General features: G+C 48.8%; 1 protein-coding gene across 1 annotated transcript in view; it reads right to left on the bottom strand.

Moving 5' to 3' along the window:
* The window catches only part of LOC144125995 (lachesin-like), a 158,566-nt gene extending 144,155 nt beyond the window's left edge, over positions 1-14,411 (bottom strand). Inside the window, exon 1 of the mRNA XM_077659856.1 lies at positions 12,876-14,411. Within this exon, the coding sequence (XP_077515982.1) occupies positions 12,876-13,005 (130 nt within the window). The 5' untranslated portion in view covers positions 13,006-14,411. The remainder of the gene's footprint in view (positions 1-12,875) is intronic.
* Between the last annotated feature and the right edge of the window lie 640 nt (positions 14,412-15,051).

The following is a 15,051-nucleotide window of genomic DNA, read 5'->3' as shown; positions in this document are numbered from 1 at the left end:
GCAAGAAACAAAGGGAAAAAAAGAACACTCCCACCCAATTGTCCCCTCGTCGTTTTGTAATGCGAACCACGGGCGACACACGTAAGCGGGACGCCGCGGCGGAGCGATTTATCAACACGTTTGGCAAGGAGCCGCAACCTAGCTGTCGACAAGTGCCGCTCGCTTCCCCTGCCCGCGAGCCAACAAATAGCGACGAGGGCTCTCCGCCCCGTTGTCGTTAAGGGAGAGAAGACGAGGAGGGGAGGGGGAGAAGCGCCGTCAGGGGCCGTTTCACGCGTGACCGCCGAAACGATAACGACCTCTGAAAACGTGAGCGCCGGCAGACTCCCGCTACCTTTTGTGGTGACCGCTGCCGCTTATGGGTCGTGCGAGAGCGTCGCCCACCGCATTGGTGTCGCGCCGTTGCCAGACACGCGCGATACGAGGGAGACATTTTAGAGCAACCCAGAAGAAGCTGGTCGGGGTAGCTGCCCCGCGCCACACCAGGAAAGAGCCTATGTCAGCATTGAGAGGTTTCGTGGACGCGGATGAGGACCCTGTTTTATAACCGCTGGAAACTTACTCTTACTATCCGTGTTTCCGAGTCCTAACTGAAGCAAAGGCTACTTTGCTGGGCTACCCCAATAACACGTTTTCCCCTCATTCATTCCATAGACTGTTTAGGTGGCGACCCACTTGCTCCCTTGAGGTGTTGCAATAAATAACCAATGTGAGTTTAAAGCATCTGTTGAATCTTGTGCGCCGACCTTGTCGACTGCAGTTGTAGTTGACGTTTTCCCGCTGTAGCTTTTTACTTTCTGTTTTTACATTGCAGCTACTTGTCTAGTCTAGCCTATAATATTTCATGACAATTAAATAAACCAAAGTCTCATCTTGGGAGCTCTTGCGGCCGCCTCATCGGCTAAGAACGCGTATCTAGATGTCACCAAAGCATCACAGGTGCTGCTGGCACAGGTAGAAAGCGCGAAGGCCCTCATGTTCAATCAAATCAGTCTGTTGCGCCAGGATATTTTTTTTCAGAGTAAGGTATAATTTTGGGTGAAAAAGGTACTGATAATTTCACCGGCAATTAGATCTGTACATGTTACAAGGAAATCGTACCGAATGTTTGTTTTCAATGCAATACCACTTTGTGTTCGCAGAGAGCTTCATGAAAGGACTCGATCTATGCGTGCGAAAAGCGTTATTCGACAATCCAATGCCTTAAGCAATTCGGAAAATCTGATGAGCCATTCTCATTAATTAGCTTTGTATTAATCGGCGTTGCAGAATGGATGAAAACAGGAATTATAGCAAATAACACTGGCTTTCTTCACCACTACCACGCTATATCATTAAGTAAATGCACGCGTGCGTGCGTGCGTGCGTGCGTGCGTGTGTGTGTGTGTGTGTGTGTGTGTGTGTGTGTGTGTGTGTGTGTGTGTGTGTGTGTGTGTGTGTGTGTGCGTGCGTGTGTGTGTGTGTGTGTGTGCGTGCGTGCGTGCGTGCGTGCGTGTGTGTGTGTGTGTGTGTGTGTGTGTGTGTGTGTGTGTGTGTGTGTGTGTGTGTGTGTGTGTGTGTGTGTGTGTGTGTGTGTGTGTGTGTGTGTGTGTGTGTGTGTGTGTGTGTGTGTGTGTGTTTTTACGCCACTGAAATATAAAAATAATACATTATGGGAGCGCTGGTGCGCTTAGGCCACTGGCGCATTTTCAGTCTCTGCTCCAATGTAGGCTGAAAGTTCCGAAAAGTCATCGTGAGTGCAGTTGGACACAGCTTAATAAGGCAACCATTTGGGGAAGCTGATTTTTGATCATGATTTCACTTTTGCGCCATGTTCATACTTTAGAAAATAAGAGAACAGGACACAGATGAAGCTCTATTAGCTGTACATTCCCGAAAGAAAGACAGTACGTACATTTGTTCAACACACAGTCAGTCCTGACCACTTTGTCTACAACTATGTGTTTTGTGGGGTGCCAGTTTGCCGGGTCTGAAAAATTATATTTCTTTTTAAGAGAGTGGCAATTATGAACCGCTCGTTTGTCAAATCATGTGATAAAAACAGTTCCCAAATTTATCTTGCTTGTCTGCTGCTTGCAACAGCCAGGAAAAATGTGCCTGGAAACTGAGTGCGCCGTGTGCATCCCTTTTGCGCTTCGCCCGTAGCTTCTCTCTTCTTTGTGACTGCGTGTATGAATGTTGTGCTGAAAAGAAAAGATGAATTTTGGCAGCGACAGTTGATGGTAACATATCCCCATAATTTTGGCTCAAGCAGAATAGAAAAGTCCCGGTATGGTTTGAGGATTTGAGGCGAAATATTTAAAAAAAAACTTGCGCAGAATAACACCGGACGGGAGGGAGAAACACGTGCACACACACGAGCGCGAAATTAACCTTCTGAAGTGCGTAGGTTAATGGCAACCTTGCGAAAATTGACGAGTCTAGCCACATACCACTACATGCTATAGTTGGGCGGATGTCAAAAACGAATTTTCTAATGTTCTTCTATGGAGGTTCTCCAACCAATAGCATCGGCCTATGATCATGTCGTTCGGTCAACCACATTGCGCCTGCCAGGCACATGCGATGCGACTCCAGCAAGGGCAAGGCGCGACGTCATGACAATACGTCTACGCCATTGTTGGAAGACCTCCTTTGAAGGGCATTTAGCGCTTCTTTCTTGAGTTGTATCCGAGCGTAGCAGGTCTTGTCGCATGGCACTCTTCCTGCATGGTGCGTTCACTGTAACAATTTTTTTACGATTTCTCGTTAAAAACAAGCGGGACAGTATGTCAAATGCGTTGCAAATGTTCTAAAATCAGTTACTGTGTTGTACAGATAATTAAAATGAAAAGTTCTCCATGTGATTATTTAAATTGAGATATTTGTTTGATTCTTAAGGATTAGTTGAGGTTTCAACTCGAAAGCGATGCAGAGCATGTGCACAGCTCGTCGATTTTTTACGTGTGACCAGTGCCGATGAAGAGAGAGAGAGAGCAGCTGGTGAGGCCTCAAGAGTGCGCAGTTAGCGTGACAGAGGTTGCACAGGCGCCGAGTGATCAGCATGGGGCAACCTGTTCAACTGCTGCTGACACTAATCTAATGTCTTCGCATAAATGTCTCATCCTTGCTGCAATTGGTTTCTTTTTAGCCGTAGCTCTTCCATCGGAAACACGCAGACAACAGATTCGTTTTGACATCAAGGAATGCATGCACAGTATAACAGTGTTCCTCATTTTCTTTTTTTTTTTCATGAAGCTGCTCGGCAGACGTGACGTGAATTCTGTTCTTGATGTCCTCGATCAGCTAGAACCAGTGAGTCCTGCAGTCCTTCTTGTAGTTCAATGTGCAGCGATGTCAAAACCCAAACGAGCCATTTTATATTTTGCCTCATGAAAACTGCCGCAATAGCTTCTCCAAGCATTCGTATTTTCTTGCTTGTTTTTACGCACAGCAGTCCCGCTGATTGCATGCAATTAATATTCTACTTGTTCTGTTGCATTCATGAAATTATCATTTCTATATTTGGTTTGTTTTATGGGGGTTGAACGTCCCTAAGCGACTCAGGCTGTCAGGGACGCCGTAGTAATTTCGGCCACCTTGGGTTCCTTAACGTGCACTGACAACGCACCGTACACGAGCCTCTAGAATTTCGCCTCGATCGAATTTCGACCGCCGCGGGCGGGATCGAACCCGCGTCTTTCAGGTCAGCAGCCGACCGCCATAACCACTGAATTATTATTTTAAGCATTGTTTTCATAAACAGAGATTGAAAACAACCGTAGAAAAAAGTGAACAAAACTAGGGCAAATCCAGAGGCTGACATCAAAAAAAGTCAAAGTTTACACGGTGATACTGACTAAATTATTTGCACAATATTTCAGTACATCGTCGTGTACAGTTGCTCCAACATGTAGAGCGTATAATATAGCAGTTTGGATAGCGTTACGATTTGTGCTCGAAAACAAAGCTTAGCGCCTTTTTGTGTGATTTGCGTTTAAGAGGATTTGGCTCATAAAAAAAAAAGTCTTCATAAGTGAAGTTTCTTTTCCTTGTATACGTCACCCGGGTGTTTGTTTATCTCATATTCGCAAGATCGGACAGACTGTCTTTCGCGCAACAAGTGTTATCGCCCGTCGCCCAACAGAAACTGCTAATTGTAAGCCGGAAGGGGAAAGAAAAGAAAAAAACCAGCGCCATCTATGCTCTCAGTAAGAGACTTACTTCCTCTGGCGAAAAATGCGTCGCCAGCGCCACCACACACGAAAGCCTTCCCTTAAGACACGGCGCGACCCATTTGGCGCAATGAAGGACTCTTGTTCCGTTCGCTTCAACTCCCACGGCGCGGCGTTTTCTGTTTCCCGGCCTTCTCTTACGCCGGCCGAGACAGGGACAAAAGCAGCCTGTTTGCTTGCCGGCAACGAGGCATCGTAGCGGGTTGTTCCTCCGCGCTTAATTACAACGCCTCGTGGGCACCTTTTCAAAGTTCGTTTAAGGAAAGCTCTGCTCCCTTTTTGAACCGGGGGCAATTAACAGTTATTTCCGCCTCTAGCGCGTAACCCCGGCGCTGTATGGAAGCGGCCATCTCGGCTTTCGCGCTGCCCACCCACTCATGCCTCCCTCATTTCTCTCTCTCTCTCTTTCTTTCTTATTCACTCTCTCATGTAGTTGTTTATGTTTCATTCTCGCGCTATCCTCGTGGGAAAGAGCGCTGTCGCTTTCTGTCAGCTTCCAGTCTTGAGAAACAGAAAAAAAAAAACGAATGCGAAAGAAGAGAAAGTTCAGGTTTGTGCGGGACATAAGAGGAGGTATGCCGGAGCATCCGAGTTTCAGGTTGTCACGAAAATGCCTTCGGGACATAATTAGGGGAACAACAAGACCCGCGGTTCTTCGGGTGTCCCCCCCCCCCCCCCCTTCCCTCGCTCGGATTGAAAAACTTCACGAGTGTACAAGCTGTCCAACATATGTAGTTGCTTCCATTCGGGGAAGACGAGAGTAGTAATGAAAACCTGCCATCACTCTGATTCCTCTTTATTCTTTTTTTGTCTTCTCTTCAATTGCATCATCTCTTGTCGATCGATTTCTTCGCGCTCATCATAAATATCCAATCATCATAATTCTTCAGTACCCACTTTTAAGATCGAGAGGGTTGCGCATGGCGTTGCCCTGTCCTCTTTCTGACAAGTGGAACACGCGTGGAGTTCCGCAAACACGGAGACGTAAACGCTTGTTTCGGGTGTGGAGCTTGCATGCATGATGCGTGACGTCCATTATGATCTCGATGTCCTCGTGCAGAGCCAGTGAGTCGTTCAGTCCACAGGACTTCTAAGGTTTTTCGTGTGTATGGAGACCTCGACCTCAGAAGCTTGATCCGACACGCTCGCGCGTTCATCCGGTGACATGTGGCGCGCCGTCTAGCGGTAGCCTCGTGCGATACTCGCGCTGCTGCGCCTTGGCCGTCGTGTTGTGTCGGTTACGAAGGTTTCGAAACAAATGCTCTTCTTGCAGTGTCTCCTTTTAAACGGCGCCTCACTTTAAAAACCACATGTAAACCGGAGTACGGACTGAATAAGACATTATATTGCTAACAAGAAAACGGAAGGACCACCTTGGACCTTTTCACTCTGGGACGGGCTAATACAAACATGCTATTCTAAATTTATTTAATTTTTATTCTTTTAGCTCATGGAAGAGAGTAGAATTGAAGTAAAATAATTGTTATATTACACTGGCCCGGGTTTCTAACACCAGTCAAGTTCATGATTTACGCTGTGTCATGGCAACAAGGCTTCAGGCTTCATCCAAAAGACAACCCCGCGTTTTTTTTTTCCTCCGCCCTCTAAGAACATGGCGTCCACGACAATGCGTGAAATGAACGTAAGCTGTTTGAGAACCTATATAAATTCCTGTACAGCTATATAAGCCAACTTTGGAATAGGCAGCTTAGCTTAATTACACGACCGAAACTTCAAGCCACTCGCTCTGAGCTTCCTTTACTACCAACGGCCGACGGCCACTAGAAGACACGAGGGTGAAATGCACAGTTGCTCGCCAAAGGGCCAATGCGAAGTCCACGATCACACAGTGGCATTAAATTATTACACAAGGACGAAAAACCAAAGTAGCTCATTCATAGCGCTTCTAACAAATCTTCTAACCGGAGTTGCAAATGTTACTGGACAGTAAGAAGAGATGACGATATGAACATCAGGTGCCGATGGCCGAGCACCTACGTGATCTGTGGTGCAAAGGAATTTGACTAGCTCAGGCCCCCAGCACCTATGTTTCTTGCGCAAGGATACAAGACAAGGAGCAATAACACACATAACACACGGGACTTCTTCTTTTATCTGCGCCCCCCTTGTTTGGTCTACTATCTCTGGAAATGCGATTCGCATCAAGCTCCCAGTGGCCTAAACTAACACCTCCTTGACTTGAACACCAGCCAGATCGGCCGGCTTTGGCTCAAAAAATGCCCTCTCTTGCTACCTCTGCTACGCTCTTTCATTGAGTAGCCTCTGTGACTGCTAGGCGCATGCAGTGAAAGGAACAGAGTATCCCGTAACTAGCGATATACTGCGAAAGAGAGGAAAACAAGTTTTTGTTCTCACCCTCTTCACGAGGCGACGGGCAGTCACGCAAGCACCTCACGCTATGACGCAAGCCACTGCTCCGCACAAGTGGCGCCACATCACGACGAGCAAACGATCCGAGGCGTTCAGAGGGGTTTCATTGTAAATAAAGTGGCGTGGCCGGTAACGAAAAAGAGGAGGCGTTGCCTGAACTGAAGCTGTAAGCCATGTTCCCAGCGGTTAACAGACAGCGCTGTCTGGAAACCATGCTGTCCAGCTGCTGCGGACCTGCAAAACCCGCAACGCACAAAAGTTATGTGCCATCTGTTTTCCTCTTTTCTTCTTTCGCCCCACTCGCCTCCTGAGCTACTTTGAGTTTGATCCGCGCTTTCTTTTACGAGTGGCGACAACTCAGTGGTTTCGATCTGCAGCGGCTGCACGACAGCTATAGGTAAGTGGACGTGCCTTCCATATGCTCGATTTCAGCGTAATGCCCACTGCACGCCAGCGGCTGGCAGTGACGGGTGACTGGAATAGCGCTGTACTGCATGTGGTGCGCTCTTCTCGCTGCTTGACTGTTCGACTGATGCGTGCGAATTTTGTCACTCCCGCATTGCCTAGAAAAAAAATTGAGTTCAGCTTACCGGTATAGCAAATTAATCAGCGAAAGCTGCTATAGATTTGGTTTAGCCTCCGAAGCCTGCATATGGCCGTGGAGTGTACATCGTGCGCGGTAACAGAATGCCTAACCGTGCTAATCGAATCAGCGCAACGCGATCTGGCCACCCATCGTGTCCCACCGTGTCTGTCACCCTCTAGCACTTTCTCTCTTCCTCTTGTTCCGTAAACGGGGAGAGGGAGATTTCTCTATCTAAAAGAATAAAAAATATTGAAGTTCAATTAAACTAGTTCACTAAGCAGTTGGAACCTTTCGGCTGACGCCGTAGATTTCACGGTAGAAGGAGGGGCTATATGCCTAAACCTATAGCTGTAACAGCTTTGGCTGTAAAAATGTTACGTACCGCCTGCACAGGCAATGGTGGGGAGGACTTCAGGAGGTGAGGACGGGTTACCCTAGATTTTATAATAAAAGGCATAAAACATTGCATCATCACTCTCGAGATTACGACACCGCATTAGTAACGCCGCCATTTCGCCAGAGATGCACACGTGATAAGTCGAGCAGCGGCCGAGTTGGGTTAGAACAGATGAGGGAGAAATTTTTAGCTGACCAAACCAACTTAAGTCAGTAAGTTCAAATGTAAGGACTTCCGTTTCATATTCTCTGTGTGGTCTTAATTTTACTCTCATGCCACGAAGTTTCAATGCGCATATTACAGCTGCGCTTGTGAAAACTCGGCCAGAGCCGGGAATGGATGCAAATTCTAACGACGTGGCCATTTGTCTCCGTTCGCTGCATGCGATGTCCACTTATCGCGCCTGAGGGCTCTCCCGAAATCGCCGCCATCATCCTCCTTTCCTGATCGGCGACCACGTGACGCCATTTGTATCAACCCTCGCCTGATTTGACTGTTTCCTCATCTCCCGCTCTGTACGCCTCCTCTGCGTTCTGCTTCTGAAACAGGGGAAAGGTGTGCTCGGCCGCCGCCCGCGGAAGAAAGATGGCGCTGGGAAGTGTGGGTGCCCGTTCTTGTCTGGAATCGGGCCGCCGCCGAAAAGGAGCGCGAAGGAGCCAGAAGAAGAGCGTTTGAGGGAAAAGGTGCGCGCGGTCGTGGAATTGAATTAGAGGCCCACATTCTTTTTATTATTTCTTTCTTCTTTTTGGGGAATGGCGCCTAGAAAACAAAAAGGGAAGCGCCCAAAGAAGTCCAGCCATTTGTCAGTCTGACTGCTCAGTGAGGCTCGCCTTTACCTCGTGCTTTTCCTTCCAGTCCAACCCGCTTCTTTTTCTTCCCTTACTGTGCTCGTGGTCTGGCCCGGACAAATTAGCGCCCGCGCGGCTCTCCTGGGGAAGAAGCACGTAAGGGAGAAAACAAAGGCGTGACGTCAGCGTAGACAGTGTGTGGGCTCTTCTATACATTCGCGCTGTGTGCGCGATGCGCATGCGCGCTTCCTTTTTCCAAAAAGGAAGAGTCCTTTACCGCGTACGCGCCGAGAAATGGGAAGAAAAGGCGCTGTAAACTAACTAGCCTCTCCGGCACGAACTGAAGATGGGAAAAGAAAGTCACACGAGTTGAACGGAAGGAGCTGTAGCAAGAGAAGTCAGTGCTTTGAAGTACAAATGCGGTTAAAGAAGAGGCACCCCAAGGTGTTGAATAACGCAGACTGAAAAGGGGAAGAACACAAATCAGATTAGTCCACCTTAATCTCATATATAAAAAAACGACGCAATGTTCCTACGCTCAACAAAGATACCAACGGTAAAGTTTAAGTCCTAGAGGCACCTAGCCTGCTACAGTGTGTTGTTACTGATAAAGAACCTTGCTTGGCCGATTCGTCTGCATTTTTAACAAAATCTGGGACAATCGAAATGTTCCTACTGTGTCTAAACAGCAATGTTTCCACACGTATCATGTGTTACGGGTTCAACATCGTCATTATGAGTGCTTTTCAACACTGCCTACAGCGGTTCAGCGAACTCTCTCTTCATTATAGTATCTAATTTCATACCGTTCCGTAGTTAAGACACAACCAGGGTAATACTAAAGGAAAATAACGAACAGTTGAATCTCGTTATAACGAAGTTAAAGGGGTCAGGCGATTACTTCGTTATAGACGTAGCTTCGTTAAAGCCCGTGTTTAACGAGCTTCCGAGGGGAATCGTACGTTGTTCGTTCGTTATAAGCCGTTTCGTTACAACGAAATCCGACTGTATTTCGCACTTCTAGCCCACAAAAAATCCTTCTAAGTAAACGATGGCACTTGCATCAAGTGCACAGTTGAAGACCACCTCGGACCGACCTTCACATTTTGCGTCTTCGTGCGGATCTTTGCGAAAGTGAGTAGATGACATTCGTATGTCCCAATACGGCTTAAACAACGTTTTTTAAAGGTTCTCCGGGAAACTTTCTTGAAACAGTTTAGCAAACGGGAGGCCTGCAAATAAAGATCTAGACGTTAGGATGTCTCTGGCAAATTAACCCGCCACGCTTTTGAAGTGCAGCTGAAGAAGAAAAATGGGTGAACAAGCAGGGCGCGGATTAGGAGGCGAATAAAACAGAAAGACAGACCACTAGAGGCGAGACGAGCTCCAAAACAGCGCAAGGGTAGGTCCGGGAAACCAAGAAGAAAAATCGAACGCGGGAAGGAGGGAGAAAGGGCCGTCTTTAATCACAGGCTCCCCGGCTCCACAACTCATTTGCGTTGGGATCGCGCTCCTTCTGGCCCACGCTGTGTCTCCTGCAAGTTGAAACAGAGGCGCACAAAAGCGAAGTTGCCGGCGCTGACTCTGAAGCCAGTGGTAGGGGAGGAAAAAAATTAAGAGCAGCAGAAAGGACGCGCCCAGGCAAATGAAGAAGGCAGCGGGAAGGCCTGAAGAAAGGGCATCGCGGTCAGGTCTGGGGAAGAATGGATAAGTGTGGGAGGCGCGGATAGGGATCCAGGGAAGGCCTTTCGACAAAAAGCAAAGGGTGAAAGGAAAAGAAAGGGCGAAGGCGGCCACAGCCTGTAGTCAGTTTCATTAAGTGCATTTACGTGTTTTCCGGCGAAACGAGATGCTTCTCTCGCTTTCTTTGCCTACCGTTTGTTATTTTTATGTTGTCAAAGTGTGTTTACCCCTGCCTATGCTAAATAGTTCTTCCATATGCATTTCTTTCACGCTCACTTAAATCACTATTTAGACTTACCACCCATTTACAAATTTAACTTCTCAGGATCCGTCAGACAAAGTGTACACCCTTTCCCTGGAATTATTCTTTGTGTTGCTGTCACCATGTCTCCTTCCCCAATCTCTTGCTTCTTCTCCCCGTTTCTTCATTCGTCTTCCCCAATCTTTTTCATCCTTGGGATACTCGTCCCCCTTTTCGCACTATAGAGTCTGTTCCTGCCCGTTTTTGTATACGTTCGTGCTCCCCCGAAAGCCTCCCCGCTACTCCAGTAGCGAGCACAAACGTATAGCGGTTCTCTCCGCGGGAGTCTGAGGGCAGTCAAGCATGAGCTTAAGTTCAGCGCTCTGCGTTCTTCATTGTTTTGTTTGTTTGTTTTTATTTTTGGAGGGGGGCGTCTCTCTCTTCTTCTTTACAGTTCCAGCACTCTTTTCTTTCTTCTCTTCTACATGCCCTGTCTCCTCAGCTCTTCTTTTTTATCGTGTCTTCTTTCTCCCTTGTCTTTCGCATCTCGGTGGTCACGGAGTTCCGGTCGAGATAAGAGCGACACGGCCAAGGTTGGGCGTGGCTCCAACGCACGCCCATGCTCGCGCGAGCCGCCGCGAAAGCAAGCGTTGAGAAATAAAAACGATGGTGGAGCCTCGCTAGCAAACAACGCATCGCTAACACGTACAATACACTCTCGTTTGATTACTCCGCCTTTATTCGTTCGCTTCATGATTCTCGCTTCGTGGGGCACCGGCGTTGTCAAACATTCTGGCAGGTATGACTGGAAACTAACTCTTCGGTTCTTTTGTTTCCACGTTGGCTGCCGGTGTGTGGCTGCTACAGACTGCTTACCATGTTGCTCCTTTTTCAGTCATTGATAAAGAGACGAGCTCAAAGTGTTTCTTTTTATAATCTTATGTGAGATGAAATTCTGTTTTCCTTGTGTAATTTTTTTGCCACCTTCGCGTGAAAGGGACGCGGATTGAGGAAGACACTCGATTATGCGTTCTGCATGTTGCGCCAAATGGCAGTCCAGAAGTCTTTAGTAAAATTAAAAAACGGGAATTCCCGGATTTTTTTTCTCGTGCGGAAGTTTGGCGTTCGTGAGTGGAACGCAAGGGTGACAGCGTGTTGGTTGAAGACGGGGCTGATGGAGTCGCGCGGGATTTTTCTGACCGGCAAAGCTGTCACGCACTGATTGCGTTCTGTCATTTGCCGTTAGCGGTTCATTCGCCTCACCACTTCTCGGTGTTGCGCCTCGTTTTACGATTTCTCATCAAATAAAGTCGCGGCTTACACTTTTTAAAGAAATTCAAAAGTTTTAGGCCACGGGGTTTCCGGCTTAGCAGCATACTTGTATCACATCAAAGGTCTGAATAAGTGACGAGGAAACCTTTCACAGTTCACAGATATGGTGCATCGAAAAGGCTACGCGATCAGGCCAGGAAGCAGGGCCTCTGGTGCGTGTTTGAAAATGATGCTACATGCCTTCACACGCCACATTTAAGATTTACAAAAAACATTATATTGCCAACTGAATGTTTTTATCAGTTTCCGGATGAACTTTTTGGTTCATTTCACATTTGCTTCCCGCCGAACGTCGAAGTTTTGTGCAACTTCAGAAGCTTAACAGTAATCTTTTAAACAATAAAAGCCGCTTTAAAAAAGCAAGATTGAACTAGGAAGAACCTTCGGACATAAAAGATAAGAGCAACCTGGGGCTTTATTAAGCCAAGGGAGGCGTTATCTGTCTCGTTCTACCATTATTTCACTGCAACGCGCATCTCACGCATTGATACGATGCTAGTTTTCTGTTTCATGGCACGCAGGCTCATTCCGTGAGCTTGATCAGTAAATACTTGCGCTTGAAGAAACAGCAAGTGAGTAATAACTGAAGCAGAGGCTATTCATGTGCGAAAAAAACACATTTGATTGCGAAGATGTCTGAATGATGAATTTCTTCTCGCATCAAAAAACGTCTTGCTCAGCTGCCGGCCGCTGTATATGTCTAAATGCTCCTTCAATACATGCTTAGGCAAAGTACTTGCGCAAGGTGCGCAAGACGCGCTTCTAGTCCACAGCTCACAGAATACGAACACATTAAGAATTAAACCCCGACGGTCGTTGCCCTCCCTTAGACCGCCCTTGCCAGCCACTTGCAACCTAACTGCAGATGAGCGCCCTGATTTCACAAGATTAGCGTTGAGCACAAGCCGAAACACCTGGGCACTATCCAAATTTAAAATTTAAGGCTAGCATTCCAGCTCGCTCGCCTCAAGTTCTCACATGCAGGTAGTAAAGGATGGCCCAATATACACGATACACATAGACGTACGGGTCCGTAACTTGTCATTCTCTCTGCCTGCGCAGCACCCGCATTTTCTGCGCTGCCCGCGTCGCGGATGAGAGTCAGGTAGGTCGAGGTTCATCCCTAAATACTTAACTACGGTCGTTGCAAAACGCCCAGAAGACGCCGGCGTCTCCCAGGAGCCGCACTACGGCCGGTTTTCCCGCCGGCGAAGCGAGTGCGAAACGTACGTAGCATGCTTACCGTAAGCTACGTGGGACGCGGCCGCAATCCAGAGCGCGCCGAGAAGCCAGCTTTCCAGGGGTGAGCCGCACCGGCGACAGGTGGGCCCTCCGCACCAGGCCGCCATTGTCCGCCGTGGAGCGTCAGGCATCACGTTCGCACTGTTTTCATCAGAGCGATGGCTTCACTGCGCTAGTCCGGCCGCAGGAGAGTAGACGCAGCATTTAGTCGGCCGCATTGTGCGTCCTTCTGGCGCCAGACCCTTTCGTCCTTATTGCGCTCTATAGAGCTGGCTGTGAAACTGTCCAGAGGTCTGTTTAGGAAATAGTAGCGAGGTTGCGGTGTTTAGCTTCGCATCTGACTATGTCGCTAGGGGCTTAGCGTGCGTTTAGTTTAGTTTCAGTTCGATCTTAAGCACGTCACTTAAGAGGTTCCAGAATTGTCGGCAGACCAGGAGAACCTCTCATCAGTGGGCCTCGCATCAGTGCAAGCAGAGAACAGATTAATGCCTACAGCTTGTGTCCAAATCACAGGAAGACAAATTTGGCGAATGAGTTTTGACCCGTCTTTGTATTTTTCAAAGTCATGCAATCAGCCTTGTTGTCTGCTGTTCACGAGATTCAGGTACTTATTGCCTTCTTCGAGAGCGCCACACCCTGATCAGCCCAAGCTGAAGATCCTGCTAAGCGCACTTTCCGGCCTTTCCGCTCGAAAGCAAGCTGTTAAGCAAGTTCACACTAGGTGATATTTTCTTCTTTTAAATGTTTTGCGAGCTGCTTACAGATCGCCCCATCGACTTCGGCATTGTGACTTTGCCCCTCAAGAGGCAAGCTCTTTTATGCTAAAGCGCCCGTCGAACACCAGCCTGCGTTTCAGTGATGTCTGTTACAGTGACTGGCACTACAAGCGTACTTTTTGTCTCGCACTCGCTAGTGTCCAGCAGGAAGACACAAGCACCGCAAAAGTGGAGACGAACGTTTTCACAAGAGCAGTCGCGAACACCAGTGAATGGTTCTTGGATGCCTGGGAGAACAACACTGCGTTGGAAACTTCGCCTTCCAGACGTTTTCTTTTCTTTTTTTTCACAAGACGCTTGCTCACTTCGAGACGCCTTCCGGAAGATGATGACAAGCTCGAAGGGGTGCGTTGGTCCTTGTCAAGAAGACGCGGCGACAACAACAGCACGTGCTCCCAAGTCAGTCTGAGGAGGACCAACAAGTCGTCGCTCGCACCACCAGCCTCTGGGCGCTTGTTGTCCGACACGGGTGAGACTATCGCGGCAGAAGCTCGCCACCCGCCGCGCAGACAGCACGCAGAAACGAAGTTCAGGAAGACGAGCACTCGGGTCCAGCCGGCGTGCCGGTCAGCGCCGTGCCGCAGGCATCGGCTGCTGGGAGCGGCGGGCGCCCCGTCCCGATACGGGATCCTCGGGAGGCGTGGGCGAGGCGCACCGGGGTGTGGGCGAGAGAGGCGCGCGCGCGCGAGCGGCGCGAAAAAAACTCCCCGAGAGAAGAGCTTCGAGCGCCGGCGGGGCTCGCTCCAAACGAGATTCTCGTTTCGGCTTTCCCGGGGCTCGGACATTTATTAGATTGTGGGAGGGGCGAACCGAGGAAACGATCGGAGCGCCACCGGCGCCACGCGCCGGGCTCGGCCCTCCCTTCCTCCCTCCTTCTTTCCCTACACTCTCCCTACCCTCTTCTCCCTCGCCACATCCCTCCCTTCTGCCTCTCCTCCCCTATCAGAACTATTTCTTCTCTTTGTCCCCTGCCGTCACTCTTTAAACTTTGTTTTAAACGTTTCTTTCATCTACATTCGCTGGCTTTAATCTTTTTCCGTCGCCTTCTCGCCAGTGTGTTTTTCTTGCCCCGAAGGGTTTCCCTGCGCGAGGCCTTTGTTAAATCGCTGAGCCAACCTTTTTGTCCCCTCGGGCCGGGAGTTTTCACTCCACGGGTTCGTTGTCTCTCTGATGCCACGCGCCGGCTGAGAGTCGCAGAGAATGCGCCCTGCAACGGCGCCCCAGCACACACGCAGACGCACACTGTTTCTCGGTGTGGCAAGCTGGGGCCAAGAGGCACTTGAGCTCTTCGGTGGGCACTGCATGAGCTCCGCACTTTAGTTGTTTCCACGTGCATTTCTCAGAACGGGGTGCTGAAAGCTGTTGGAGAGATCTAGCGCTTCTTGAAGAAAGTGGGCAGGT

Source organism: Amblyomma americanum, chromosome 3 (assembly GCF_052857255.1).
Source record: "Amblyomma americanum isolate KBUSLIRL-KWMA chromosome 3, ASM5285725v1, whole genome shotgun sequence".
Lineage (NCBI taxonomy): Eukaryota > Metazoa > Arthropoda > Arachnida > Ixodida > Ixodidae > Amblyomma > Amblyomma americanum.
The sequence above is the reverse complement of the archived record's forward strand: the minus strand, read 5'-3'. Positions and strand labels throughout refer to the sequence as shown.